Source organism: Stegodyphus dumicola, chromosome X1 (genome assembly GCF_044657685.1).
Source record: "Stegodyphus dumicola isolate Sdum_Otavi_A_Nest chromosome X1, ASM4465768v1".
In the NCBI taxonomy this organism is placed as follows: Eukaryota; Metazoa; Arthropoda; class Arachnida; order Araneae; family Eresidae; genus Stegodyphus; species Stegodyphus dumicola.
In genome coordinates this window covers 244,777,087-244,792,120 of record NC_140780.1, presented here as the reverse complement: position 1 = coordinate 244,792,120, position 15,034 = coordinate 244,777,087, and the positions used below count along the sequence as shown (strand labels likewise).

Sequence of the window (15,034 nt, the reverse complement as noted above, 5' to 3'; positions counted from 1 at the left end):
TTTAGCAAAATATAGTTTAAGCCTCCTGGTATTTTACTTTGAACATGCATCTTCTTTGAAGCAGATTTTGTGCAAACTGTTGTTCTTTCTTTAATTTACTTTCTTCAGAAATATTTGTTATCAATGCTGATGCATGAGTATTGTTTTTTACAGTTGTTTTTTTATAAATTTTGTGTTACAATTCATTTTAAATTTCAGTTGTACTTTTCATGGAGATAGCATTTTTTCTAGACATTTTAGCTGCAAATGAAGTAAAACACTGAGGACAAATAATTGAGTTAAAACATATTTACCAAATCATAGAGAAACAAGGAGTCTCCCAAACATTTCTAGTCAACAGAATCCAGTGTTCTATCCTACCTAGTGATTCAATCCTAATATTGTATGCAAATAATCTAAATCGTATTTGCTTTAATTTTTCCTGTTCCATTTGATGATTAAACCCTCATTTTTTTACAAGTGGCCCTGAAAGTTCCTTAATTTTCATATAAAGAAATGAGTATGAGCCATATAACTGTTAAATCATTTTTTCCCATGCTTTATGTTTATTAATTGTATTTTGATAGGCTATCAAGTATATGGAGAAGTTATTGCTGCAGCATTAGGTGTTGATGGTTCTCATTATTTCAGTAAGTGTTGGCAGCATGCTGCAGCTTATGTGATGTCTCCTCCCCTTCGACCAGAGCGTGACACTTCAACAAATTTGATGAAATTGTTGTCATGGTAAGTATTCATGTTTTTAATTCTGACATAGATTTCTTGTATATCCTATGAAATATAATTCTCTCGCCATCATTTCCCATCATGGGCCAAATGGGTGTAACTGCTGAACATCAATATTTCAATCCTAGGATTTGTTCCTATAATAATGGGCTGGATACATGGTCATTTTCATGTATGTAATGCACATATGGGCTGGGTTTGCTTAAACTGCCCTCTGCTAATTGTTTTTAAGAAACATATAACTTGTAAATTAATTCCTGTAATCTAATTTTTTTAATTTTTGTTTATTATTTGGCCAACTGTGAAAAAAAGGACAAAACGTAATGCCTAATTTAATTAGCGTGTGAATTTAATCTCTAAATATAGCATTTATACTGCTCATGGTGATAAAGGTTATTAAAAGCAACATGTATTTTCTCCAAGTTCTAAACAAGGTAGTGGCAAAAAAAAAAAATTGAAAGAAAGTAGAAATTGTTTTTCCATGTAGAGAGAAATGGACATTATAAAAAAAATAAATGCTCATTTTAACTTTTGATTGAACATAATTTTCTCATTTCCCGTTTTAGCCATTTCAGACTTTTAAAAATTTTATTTCCTGATTCTGCCGTGACCCACAGAAGAACAGAGGCACGTAAGTAAGTACACAAAAAGGGCTGCAGTTCTTAAAATGTTCGTAAAAGGTATTGTCGCCGTTTCTATTTTAAATATTGATGGCAGTATCGATGCTACAAATAGATAATATCCCTTAAATTTTGACATAGTGTAGCAAAGAAAAATGATAACGAACTCTTATTTATGTCTTTCTGCGTACTGTAAAGCACTGGAAGAAGACATATCACTTCCCTCCAAGGAAATAAAACTCCAAATAAATCAGCTGCTCACATACTGTCTGCAGAGAATTGTTTTAAGTTTTCAAAGTTACTACAGCTTATGCCTTTTACAAACCATCGAGGCTTCCTGTCCCAAGCAGCACAGAAGAATGGAAATTAGGATCTGAACTTATTAATAAAAGTAAAGATATCTTGTATGTGTATCGCAGTGAGCATACTAATGGATCCTGTGAAGGAAAAGATAAGGGAATAATTATTACATATTTGATTTTTATTGAAAATATTCAGGCAGTGGAGAAGAGTTTTGTGAGTGTGTAGAAATTGTATATAAAGGTTTAGAACTGCACATATTATAACATTTCCTTTAGACATTACAATGTTGAAAATGATTTTTAAATAATTTCTTCATTTAATAAAGTATTTGAGAAAATTTAAAAGTATATATGAATATCAAGTTGTATCAGTCATCTATAATTAGACTGAGCAAAAAATTAAATGGCTCAAGATACAAATGTTGTTAACTGATATTTATTTTAAGAGAAAAATTCAAAAAGGAAACACAGCTTCAAATTTGTGCATCAAATTTTGAAAGAAAATGCAGTGGTAATTTCTTTTCTTGAATCTCAAAAAATTTTGACAACAAAATAATGAAGGCAGTATTGCCTTCTCTAATCAAATAATAATGAAGGAAAGTCAATTACACAATATTATAATGAAATACTGCCAAATTACACCTATTTTTTAAAAATATTGGTTTTCTTTTTTATTTTAAATTAATTGCCAGTATGTTACTTTTTATACCTAAACTAAGAAGAGATATTGTTAAATTTTAGACAAAATTGTTAGGTTAACTTCAATCAAATTTGAAAACCAATTTCATAAAACTATTAGTAATTCTGAAACAGATGTAAAAACAGTGTGATAGTTTGTTCATTTATGTTCAATACTCGAAAAGCAAGTGAATATTTATCAGTTGATGGAAAACAGAATTGTATTTAAGAAATGTCTAGTTAAAGGAAGTGAAGTAAAATTACTTTTTAATTTACTTTGGGTTTGCATGCAAGTATAAAGTAAGCACATTTCTTTTCAGTGACTGAAACTTGCAGAAAGCTTCCTTTCTAAAACATATTAAGAACTTTTTTTTTCCATATTAATTGTATGATGAATATATTTCGGTCCATTATCACTCAGCATCAGCACGTTCGTTGCTAACCTTGCATTGATATGTGATGGGATGGCACTAGCTGATGGTTAACCATGCACCAGTGTGCAGTGAGGATATAACACTTTTCACATTAGTTAGCATTGAGCCTGAGGTGTGTATTGTTGTAAAAGCATGATAGTAAATGAATTAAATTAGAATTTTTTTTAATTTAGATTTTTCATGTAAATTTTTTCAAAATTTTCTCTTAATATGGGCAGCATAAACGGCAATTTAGCAGGGTATTTTTATCCTAAATAAGTAAGATACGAGTACAAAAGACGATTAGGAGATGAACTTTCAAAATATTTTGAGGGCAAAATTTATTAGATTAGGGTATGAGAGAACTTAATTTGTTAGGGTTCAGATTACCTGGTTATTAAATATTCAAAATTAACAATCTGCTGTATTACATGAATTTAACGCCATTGCCTTCACGGCATCAAACGGGACACATGCTGTCTATTACACTGTATTGTCAAGGACACTGTGCATCGATAAATGTTTTAATTCCTCAGATGTAAGGGCTAAAATAGCCAAAGAAAAGCAACTAACTTCACCTTTTAGGGGGAATGAAAAATTCGGCATGAAAACGGTTTGTCTCTAATGTGATTCCCCGCGTGAAGAAGATAACATGCCTCATACTGATGGTCTGATATACATGAAGAAAATGATGCAGAAATTTCAGCAGAGCATGAATCTGTTAAGCTAGGAAATATAATTAGTGAAGATAAATCAACATAGTTAGCTTAGTTCTTTCCTTAGTGTGGCTTCTGGTGAAGTTTTATGTACCTACCCTGGCAATGAACACATTAAATGAAATTCTGGTTTTGTGTATTAAAGTAGGATGGCATAAAGTTCAAGATTAAAGAAAATGAATGGTTTGATTACATAAAATGTGCCTTGTTGAGATGTTTATCTTTTTATTAACAACTCATTCAAATACGTTTTTTTTTTTTTTTTTTTTTTTTTTTTTTTTTTTTTTTTTAAAGAAGGGGAAACTAAATTATGATCCAGTTTTGGTATTCAAACTCTTAAAGCATAATTCTTAAGCACATCCTGACCAAAATATGCAGGCAGATTAAAAAAACCATTCAAAAACGTTCATTGAACTGAACTTGAGATTATGTAGCATGCTGTTTAGAAATCTCTGGATTCTTAATTTACATCCATTATTAATTTTTAAATATATAAGCATTTTAGGTAATGAATTGAAAGAATATTGATTATATTATCTCCTAAGATTAATTTTAGTAGAATTATCTTAAAAGAGTGAATCCATACTTAGTAAGTTCAATTTCAAAAAATTTTTTAAAGTAACTTGAATGTAAATTGTTAAAAGTGTTTAACAGGGACTTGAATTAAATTATGAATAACAAAATTTCAATTGTAAAAAGAAATAAACTAAAAGTAAGTAATTAAATTAAATGCAAGTAATCATTGCTATTGATCGGAAATTAGTTGACTTTTCAAGGGGAACAAACCAACTCCCGTTCAATGAACAATAATTAAGAAATAAATACGAAGGTGTTTCGTCTTTTACTCGAGCAATAAGGCGATGTCAAACCGGCAATTCAAGCTAGGCCAAACATTTCCGTGAATAGATGGAACCAAGTATCAATGCAGAGAACCAAAGAACTCATTCCGATTAAGCATTTTAGCTAATTCAACTTTGAGTGAAAAGCAATTTCTGCATATATATATATATAAGCTTCTTTTTGATTTAAATTATTTGTTGATGTCCCTTGCATATGAATATTTTAATTAATATGTCTAAATATTCATAGTAAAGTGTTAGGTTCAGTGGTATTTCTGTTGCGTAATAAAATGAAAATAATGCTTAACTGAATGTGCATGTAATTTGTAAATATATATTTTTTTAGTCCAAAGGGGCAATTTGCGTAGAAGGACTATTAATTTCGTTTTGGCATTTTGCATTGATTCACTACAAGTGTTGTTTCTCTTTTCAAATTATTGCCACCAAATATTATCGCTTTGTATTTATTATATTTAAAGAAATTAAATAATGAAAAATCTGCATAAATGTATTCATGTTTCTCACATTGTAATAAAACAATGGTACCTAGAGCCATCCAATTTTGAATAACATAATCCTTCTGCAAATATGAGCATCTGGAAGCCCTTATTTTAAATTTGTTTTATTATCGATTTCATATTTTGTAAAACTTTAAAGAATTTTCGATTAACAAACTCAAGTGAGTAACGGCAACACTCTATGGGGGAGGGGAGAAACCCTTTTTATTTCCAACGCACATGACTGTGTATCAGAAATTCTAAAGATATGCTCATTTTAAAATTATTTTGTGATATTGCTCTTGGACTGAATTTGGTGGTAAACATGATATTTAATAAATAAAGGTAACACACAAAATGTTATGTCTTTTTGGACGTAATTTAAAATCTGAAATCTTTCAGATTTTTTTAAATACTTTTTATGTTTACAGCTTATCCTGTGATAAATTTACTGTTTTCATTATAGTTAATTAAAAAATAAAAATTTTACATCATGAGCACTTTCTTAAAGTTGCGAAAATGCTTTTCACACATTAACTGCTGTAAAGATTTTTCTATGCATTGAAGTCTATGTGTTTGCTTTCCAAATTTGAAGTTTTTTGGCAATAATTTTGTTGAAAAGTGTACAGGGGAAAGGAAAAAAGTAAATTGAATTTTTATGATAGAAAACATAACTTTTTTTTAATTAATATATATTTTCTAAATCATGTTTACTAGTTATAAAATTTCAAACTGGAACTAAAATTCATCAGATTGTTTTGTAGTCCATCTCATTGCTGTGAAGACATACTTTCAAAGAATGAACGGAGTAAGAGCATTAATGTTTGGCCAGTGTATTTTCTTATTCAGTTACTTTAGTATATTTTTTTGCATAGTTCAATATTTTAAAAATATTTTTCTTTGGAAGGCATAATGATATACCGTAAAAACTTGAGATCTGGAATTGTTAGGACTTCAACAATTCCGGATTTCGGAAAATTTCCTGATTTTAGATCATCACTTTAGAAATCTATTAAACTAACATATAGAGCTTCACTTACTATTTAGATCACATAAAAAATAACCCTCTCACAACTACTCAATGGTGAAAGTGTAATCAGAGTCAACATCAGTATGGCAATCAATTCATTATCAGTGCTGTAGTAAGTTTGTGGCAAGGAAACTTGTGTGCTAAGTTTTTGCCCCTTGATTGTCTTTTCTATAATAAAGCTGAATACTTACCTGTAGTATTTTCCTAAGTTTCAGTTACCTGAGAAATGCATTATCGACGTTATGTTAAATTTTATTCCTGCTGCTAGAATTGTGTAAATGTGAATAGCATTTTACCTATTGAGACTGTCATTTAAGCCAGACCTTCAATGTAAGTAATGATCTAGTATCTGCAGGTAGCATGTTTGAAGACTTCCTACAGATAATATCAAATTCTGTATATAATGTAATACTCATGTAGGGAAAATGAGCACTGTAAAAGTTATAACTGCAAACAGGAAAATATTGCCAAGATATGAATAACTTGTCCTTTTTACTTCATTATGCATTTGAGAATATAAGAGTTATGTTATATATTGTGACAATGTTATGGTTATGTTAGTTGTTGCTTGAAGAGAAATATCTGAAGGATCCGTGCTCATATTGCACGTAGAGAAATCCACAAAATTCCAGTGCAGCAAGCCTTTCAAACACCAGGAGTCAAACCTTGTGAAATTAGAGGATTCTGTGTTATAGCCTATTCATCAAGAGATGATATAGGATGAAAAATGTCTGTGCTCTGTAGTATGTGATTTACAATATTGAGGGTTGGTATTTTTATATATGACTTCTCATTTCATGAGATGAGTGATTATTTCTTTCCCTAGCTTGTTTTGCTCTGCTGTCAGACTACTGTTATGTAAATGTGAATGTATGTACTTTTGGTTGTTGCCAGTTGTTAGTTGAGTCCCTTTATGCTTTAAACTTCATTTGGATTCAATAGTTGCTGTAGAGAATGCTCATGCTTTCCTATTCTAATAAATGTTTTATTATAATCTACTGTGCATGAATTCAATGCTATAGATAGAACAATAAAAATTGCACTTTTCATTAAAGCATTGCATAAGAATAGAAACATTTTTCTTTATCCAGCATACTAATATGCTCGCCATTTTTCAAGACTGCTGTGAAAAGACAGTGCTGATTATCTTAGAGTTGCTATTTGACCCTTTTTGGGGAAAGCTTTCTTGTTGCATATAATTCAGCTTAGAAATTGTATTACTTCTAATTTCCAAAAAAAAAAAAAGTGGGGTTTCAGGCCTTTGGCTACATTAGCTTGCTTGATCAACAAAAATGCAGTATGATTGCAGTTTGACATTTTCCTGAAGCAACTTCATATTCAGAATTTATTTAAAAAGCTTCCATGATAGTTTTTCATTTAAAATGTTTACATCATAAAATTTAGTTTCCATCCTGTCTAAAACAGACCTGAATTATTTTTTTCAAAATCATTCTCACTGAACAGGAGGGGAGCTTATTAATATGTAAGGAATAAATTAAAAATTAGGAATATTGACTGTGAAATCTTTGATTCTACAAGAAAAATTTACATAATGATCTTTTCTTGCTTACACACGCACACACACAAAAAAAGTATGATTTGTTTGATTTGCTTTTTTTTTTAATCTGTTCTGTTTTCTCTCCTTTCGGCCCCATCCAGTTTCCTCTACATTTAATGGTATTTTATTTGGCTGCAGCAAACTTCAAATGTAAAAAATTAGATAAAACAAACTTCATGTGTTTAGTGTATCAGGAACCTGTCCATGTCAGCATAGTAGAGAACTCTTTGATGTTACAGTTCATTTTATTGTAACCATTCTCATTGTTTTATGTATTCTAAACAAAGGCTGTGTAAAGGCGGATGTAGCACTTAGACCTTGGAGAACCAGGACATAAAATAAGCATGTATTAGTTACTGCCATATGGTGTCAATGGCCATTAAGTCATAGAACATGAATGGGTTTTCTGATTCAATATTTTTGATTAAGGTGTCAGATAGAGTTCTCTTCTCATCTTCTTCTGATGCTGTGATGGAAATTTTGAAATTATTATTACTCAGGGAAGGAAGAAGCATTTAGCAGATTCTTTTGAGCTTAAGGGTATACAGGTAATTTATCTTTTAGAGAATCAAATGTTTTTCTCCTTATTGGTTTGTTTTGTTTGAGTATTTAAAACACTCTTAAAGTTCTGTGTAAAGATCTCGAGAGTTAGTATTTAATTAGAACTGCAAGGGTTTAGGGGATTCTTTATTAGGATTTATTGCACCTTTGCTCTATAGCCCTTTATATCTTGGGTGAAATGAATGCATTTTCATTTCACATTAGATGGGAAAAATTAGTGATGAAATTATATTTATTTATTGGAATTTCCAGAAGGACCAAACTTCATACTCTTTTACCTAACTCGCTTCACACTGAGAATTTTTTAGGGCCAAAAATTCATTTGTGAACAAAGTAATAACCATACAGCTTTCTGAATTGAAATTAAGAATATTTGAAAAATATGTAATGGTTGTAGCCAAATTTATTTCTGCTAGGAATGGGGTTTTTTAAAATCTGCACTGGTTATCATGGAAAAATTGAAACTCAATTATTTCAATTCATGGCAAACATTTTGATCTGAGTTAAATGTTAGAAAGGCCGAAATTAGAATTTTAAAGAAGCGCTGCTGAGGTGGTTCACCCAAAGAAGACAGTCTGGCATTATCAGCACAAATGCTAGTTAAACATGTTTAGATGAAGATGTGTGATTGCAGGGACGTGTTTAAACCATGACTTTCATTGCTAAGTAATGTATTGTGTAAAATTAACAACATATGGTGAAACTGAAAGTAGTGAAAAATGAATTTAGCACATAGTAATTAAAATTAACCCTTAATATGATTTTTAAGTTTCACTTCTTTTGGAAAGTATAGCAATTCTAATGTTTTTTATTATAATTATTTATCAATCAGTTTTTGCATCATTTTGAGCGAAGATTTTTTTTTTTCTTTGCCGGTTTTTCATCACATTTTGTGGTGTGTCAGTAGATTGCCAAATCTCCTGGTTTTAAATTTTTAGCCTTTAGAGAAAATGTTTTCCAGCAATAAATAAAATTTATTCATTGAATGAAAAATTATGTGAATTCTATTCCTTGACCCTAGCGATTTTCTGAATAATTTTTCTTGCTTAAATTTTATGTCATTTGAACAGTATTTTTATTACATTTTATTGAATTTTTTCATTTCAACTTTATCTGAGTTATCTTAATCTACTGCAGACATTTGTAGATTTTTATATGCAGGTTCAACCAATGTTTAATCAGTTAATATTTGTATTTATTGTATTCATTTGTATTATATGTATTGTATTGTATAATACAATACATATATATTATATGTATTGTATTATATAATATATATTATATATTATATGATTATATTATATTATTTAATATATAATATATATTAAATATTATACAATACATATAATATATATTATATGTATTGTATAATATTTGTATTATATGTATTCATTGTATCATATATTTCTAAGTTTATACAGATAAATATTATGTATGTTAATTATTAATTTTATTTTCATCATATTTAAAAGTACTTTGATAAATAAAAGCTTTTCCCTATTCAAAATTATCTCGTTATACAAGTTTAAGAAAATTATGAAATAAAATTAGTCAAGGGTCATGAAATTTAGAGTACCTGATTAAATAATAATATGTTTTACATGAGAATTGTATTACAAATCGTTCAGTAATAAGGATCATGTATTTTAAATTAAACTGAATCATGCTTTATAAAGTAAATTTATTTAAGATCCAAAAACAACATCATCACATGGAACTTCCCAGTTTTTCAGATTTTAAGGTTGGTAGTGATGAGATCAGGCATAGCAAACCAAACTTTTGGTCACTTAAAAGTTTTTTATAGGCAAAATAGGCTGCATTAAAATGTGTTTGAATTGATTAGATTAATTGAATCCACTATACTGTTGTTTATTCCACAACTCGATTTCCATTTGTCTAGAAACCCTAATGATGGCTGAGTAGTTAAGACTGCTGGATGTTAGAAATTCAGCCTGGGCTCAGTCCCAGGGAAATGGGCTGCTTTCCCTTCACTGTAGATTTCTTTGTTTCTGATAAAGTGGAACCTGTACCTATTTCTCTTAGTTAAAATCTAGGCCAAAGAGAAGGTTGTTGCTTTGCCTGATTTTACGAGCTGCCTGCATGGTTGATATTTTGGGGTTTTTCCATGTGCAATAGAAACGAGAGTTTTTCTTAGCAAGTCATCCATGAAAGCATCCCTTTAGATTGGAGTTGAATGCTTTGCCATATTCATTTAACTACCCTAATCATTTGTGTCTAAGATTGTTTTTAAGTAAATCCTGAAATTAAATTGGTTATTAATCAGGTCAAAAAAAAAGGAATATTTATTTTAGGTTGTTTAACGCCTTGAGCCCGGCGTCGAATTTTATTTTCGTTTGGCTAGCGTCGGCCCCACAGAATGAAAATTCCAATGCCGGCCACATGGAAAGTTCACAGCTCATGTCAGAAGTGTTTTAGTATGCCATCTTAAAAATTAGTATTGATTTAAATTGGTAGAGATTAAAGGGCGGTTGCGAAATAATGCATTAATTTGTTGAAATGTTTACTTTATATAGTTGCAATGTATAAAAATTTAGCAGTTTTCTAAATATACAGTATGCAGCTTACAGTGCTGCAATATTCATTAACAAAAATATGTCAGTGGTCTGCTACTAGCCAGATGGTTGGAACTACTGAATATTTTTACCTTAGCCTGGATTTAAATCTTGAACGGGCCATTGGTTTTCCCCATGTCTAACCTAAATATAAGACACTTTCTCTTTCAGGATGCATTTGTAGAATGTCCTTTCCCACAAGTAGATAGACCTCACATATTTTGAGGTGTTCAATTATATAAGTGTTAAACAAGGTTCGTACGGTCCTTAAAAATCCTTAATTTTGGCCAAAATCAGCAGAAGGTCCTTAATTTTAATCATCTAAAATTTCTGTCTGTTTTTATGGCTGCCATTTTGAGTGTGAATTAGCATTTTGGAGGAATATTTTTGGCGATTCACTGACATATATGGTTATCTTTTGAATGGGTTATAATTTGTTTCTATTTCTAATGTAAATAACGGTATACTCGAGTTTCTAAGCATGAAGTGAAATATAAGCATTTTGAAATTCATTTTTTCTTATAAAGAGCTCTTAAACAACTTTTCGCTTTTGGGGATGTGAATTCTTTTATTAAACGGTTCTAAATTTCGTGACTTGTCAACATTTCGGGGATTTTAAGATTATTTACTATTGAAAAGTTTTAATTCCGAGATCTCGGAATTTTTCGACGATTGTTATTAAAACATCATAATATTGATAAATTTCATTAAACTAATGGTAATATATTGAAATTATATTTAAAAAATAACATCAAAATGAAACATTTTTATTTTTCACTGTCATTCTATAAAATTCGAGAAATATGTGACAAAATGGAAAACGTCTCCATGGTATCAACACGTAATGGATGTATTTTACAGAAAGTTTGTGATGAATTTCTTACTTTTTGGAGAACGCCTGGAAGAACAATGAAAACATACTGTAATTTCCGGAAGAAAGGCCGCATCAGCGTAAACACCGCACTCGAGATAAATGGCAGGAAAAAAATTAAAATTACACAGAAACACCGCATCAGCGTAAACACCGCATAGATTAAATTGCGTGTGACATCGTCGTGGGCCGTTTAGATGCAAAAACTCAACCTAAGTCCTGATATATGACATACCAGTTAAGAAAAATGCATGAAATGAAACCATAACTCAAAAATAAATTAAAGGTAAGAAATGTGGAAAATATATTTACCTTCACGTATATACTTATATTTACTCACTAAAGAAGTCCATATTTGTAATACTCAGACTATATTATAAAAAATGTTGCAACAACGAAATATTAAATTTGGATGATAAAAGGAAATTTTAAATTTTACTGATGAATTACAGCAAATTATACATCATATGAAGCCATCAAAATCTGATTCTTCACTATCTGAATTAAAAAGATTTAAATCCTAGTCTAAGTCTTCCAGATCGTCACATTCATCCTCTTGGTTTACAGTCTCTTTATCTAAGGATATAATTTCAGGTTCTTTGAACCCTGCTATTATTGACAATGTTTCTACCGATTTCCACGCACTTCCTGCCCACTTTGCAATTTCTTCATAAGATGCTCTACGCATTTTACCGCTTTTGGTTTACGTATGCATTCCTTCACTCATCCAACACTCCCACCGCTTTCAGACTTCAGCTTTGAAGGATTTGTTACCTGACAAATCTAACGGCTATAAGATTTTTGTCAAACCACCAGAAGTTATTGCTTCGGTCGTAGACAATTTTTGACATCTGGTTTTCACTGACTCAAAGAAATGAGCACGCATGGAATCCATTATCAATAACCCCTTTGGTTGGAAAAAAGATCCCATACGACACTGCCAAACTTTTTGTAGCCACTCGTGCATGATTGTTTCGCATATCTAGCCATTCTCATTTGCACAAATAATTACATCATTAGGAAAATCTCCCTTCGGAATAGTCTTTCGTTTAAAAATGATCATCGGCTTTAGCTTGTCACCGTTTGCGGCACAAGCTAGCACACATGAAAATGACGTTCTTTCATGCCCCGTCATAAACACAGATACAAGTTTTGCACCAGTTTCATCAACAGTTCTGTTTGCAGGAGAGTCGAAAGCTAACGGCGTTTCATCCCTATTTATTATCTGCGACCAAAGAAGTTTTTTTTTTTTGTCAATAATAGCTGTCACATATTTTAGAAAAGATGACTTTTTATCCTGCCAGTCCATTGGTAATTGTTGCCCGACTGTTGTTCTAATATGCACCGAAATATTTTTTCTTTTCATAAATCTGCTACACCTCCTTTGAAATCATTTATGTTCATTCGTTTTGCTATAAATTTTGCTTGTAAGCGAATTTTTGCAGTCGAAATTGCCATTCCGTTTCCTCGTTGTTCCTTTATCCAGTTTGCAAGGTCGTCCTCTAGATTTGGCCACCTTACAGTACTACTTCTTTTGGCTCGTTTCTGTTGGGGCTTATTTTTCTTTTTCAGTTCTCCAACATCGAATACATCTGTCGTCCACTTCAAACTCTCGAGCTGCTGCTCGATTTCTAATTTGTTCAGCACGTGAAATTACATTAAGCTTAAAACCAGCGGTATAGCTTCTGTGCCATTTAGGGACATTTTCAAAAATTTTCCTCTCCCTTCTTACTTAAAAACTATTCAACAAGTACTTGTACCCAAACTGATGGGATCTGTATCTGGCAGAATGCCAAGAAAAATACATTCATGATGAAGGGGAAATACGTCAGAGTTCGTTATTGCGAGGCAGGTGGAGTCGTGTCCGCCTTTGAAAAAAATTGCAGAAAAGGCAGGGGTGGGGAGAGGATGGGTCCTGGAAGATTCATCGAATGGCAGAGGAGAGAGACTATTTGAACTGATGAGAATGTTGATTTGAAAGGGGGAAGAATGTTATTGTTCTGAGATCTCGTTTAGGGTGAATAAGGCATGTAGGTCTGTTCAAGGGAAAGAATGTAAACAAAATAACGTTTGCAAAAAGCAACTGAGTGGTCTTTTGTGTGGGAACAGCACCAGTCTATGCACAATGACAAGGCCATCCAAACTATGTACAATGACCATTATAGGAAATATTTTATTTTTAGTACACCTAAACGCCGCATGGGTAGAAACATTGCACCCGCTGAAAATTTAAGTTTTAAACACGTAAACGCCGGGGCGTTTCTTCCGGAAATTACTGTAATATTTTAATGTTTTACTCCTGATACTAGTCATTTTTTTCCCTTTATTTTCTCTACTTTTCACTAGACACAAGCATGGAAAATATCAAAAATTCTTCTAATCTTATCACTTGAGCAGGTATTATAGAAAGTAATTTTTTTTATTAATAAAGAAATTGAAAACTTACAATTTAAAATATTCATCTAATATGTCTTAATGCATCATATACAGAGCTGGCACTAGGCATTTTCCCACTTGATGCAGTCTCTATGGATTCTAAATTCTGCTTCCAATGCCTGCTCTAAATTCTGAAAGTTTTGCCATTTCTAGATTTTGTTGTTCGGTGTGTCACTAAATTCTAAAAATTCTGCCACGCCAGCTCTGGAATCAACCTTTATCATATATATTTCATATTTCTCCTGAATGTTCATATTACTAAAGAAATAAGCTTAGCTACTTTTTCTATACATTCTAAATGCATTTAGTGTTTTTTAGAATAACAGAAATTCTTAATTAAATCCAAAAATTCTAAAATGAAAGATGTGTTGAGAGAATAAAGAAAATGATTCTTGAAAGATATGTGCAGTTATTATTATGTAAATTGCCCATTTATAATTTTAGCCTTTTTCCATTTCTATTTCCTCATGATAGATTTACTGAGCCAGATTAAATTTTAATTAAATTTTATAACTTTTAAAACTAGTCCACATTTTTAGTTTGAATTTGACTATTCTTGTTTAATTATGTCACCATGAGCTGTAATTGATTTTCTTAGCATTAGAACATCATTAGAACATGCCTTTATGTTCTAAGTTCTTTTTAAATAAGACACTTATTTAAACCTTTGTCTCATATTGTAGTTACTTTCAGACATAGCGATAATTTGCTCCACATCTGTCAGGGGTTTGGGACTATTTAACATTTACCAGATCAAGTAAATCCTCATATGTGCATTGTGGAAAGTTTGACAAGTTAGGAGATAAAGCACACAGGAAGTAGCCAGGGCATTGTTTGCATATTGAGACAAATATCTAATTGTTAGAAAAGATGCTTAAAGAGAAGGAAATCGATATAAACTAGCCAAAATGTTTGGGAAGGCTTTAAATTAAAATCACGGATAAATATTTTGTTGAGTGTTCTTGTTACAAAACATAAATGTTTTGTAGCCTTTAATGTGTAATTGTCCTAATATCATTTAAGAATCAATGTCATAAATTACATGTATTTTAAACTGTGAAATTTTATTAGATTTTGGTTTTAATAGAGCTTTTTAACAAATATTGTTGAAAAATAAAATTTAATAATGGCCACGTAAATCCATAATGACTAAGGTTACCTAATTTAATTATTTATAGCTAACTGCTTACCCTTAAAAATTATCTCTACATATTAAA

The 15,034-nt window shown here is 30.9% G+C and overlaps 1 protein-coding gene across 9 annotated transcripts in view; it reads left to right on the top strand.

The window, feature by feature from the left end:
• Positions 1-15,034, top strand: part of LOC118190608 (dihydropyrimidinase-like) — a 216,883-nt gene that overhangs the window by 183,445 nt on the left and 18,404 nt on the right. For all 9 annotated transcript variants that reach the window (XM_085807366.1, XM_085807364.1, XM_085807367.1 and 6 more), the window contains one exon: positions 567-723. In XM_085807366.1, the coding sequence (XP_085663492.1) occupies positions 567-723 (157 nt within the window). The remainder of the gene's footprint in view (positions 1-566; positions 724-15,034) is intronic.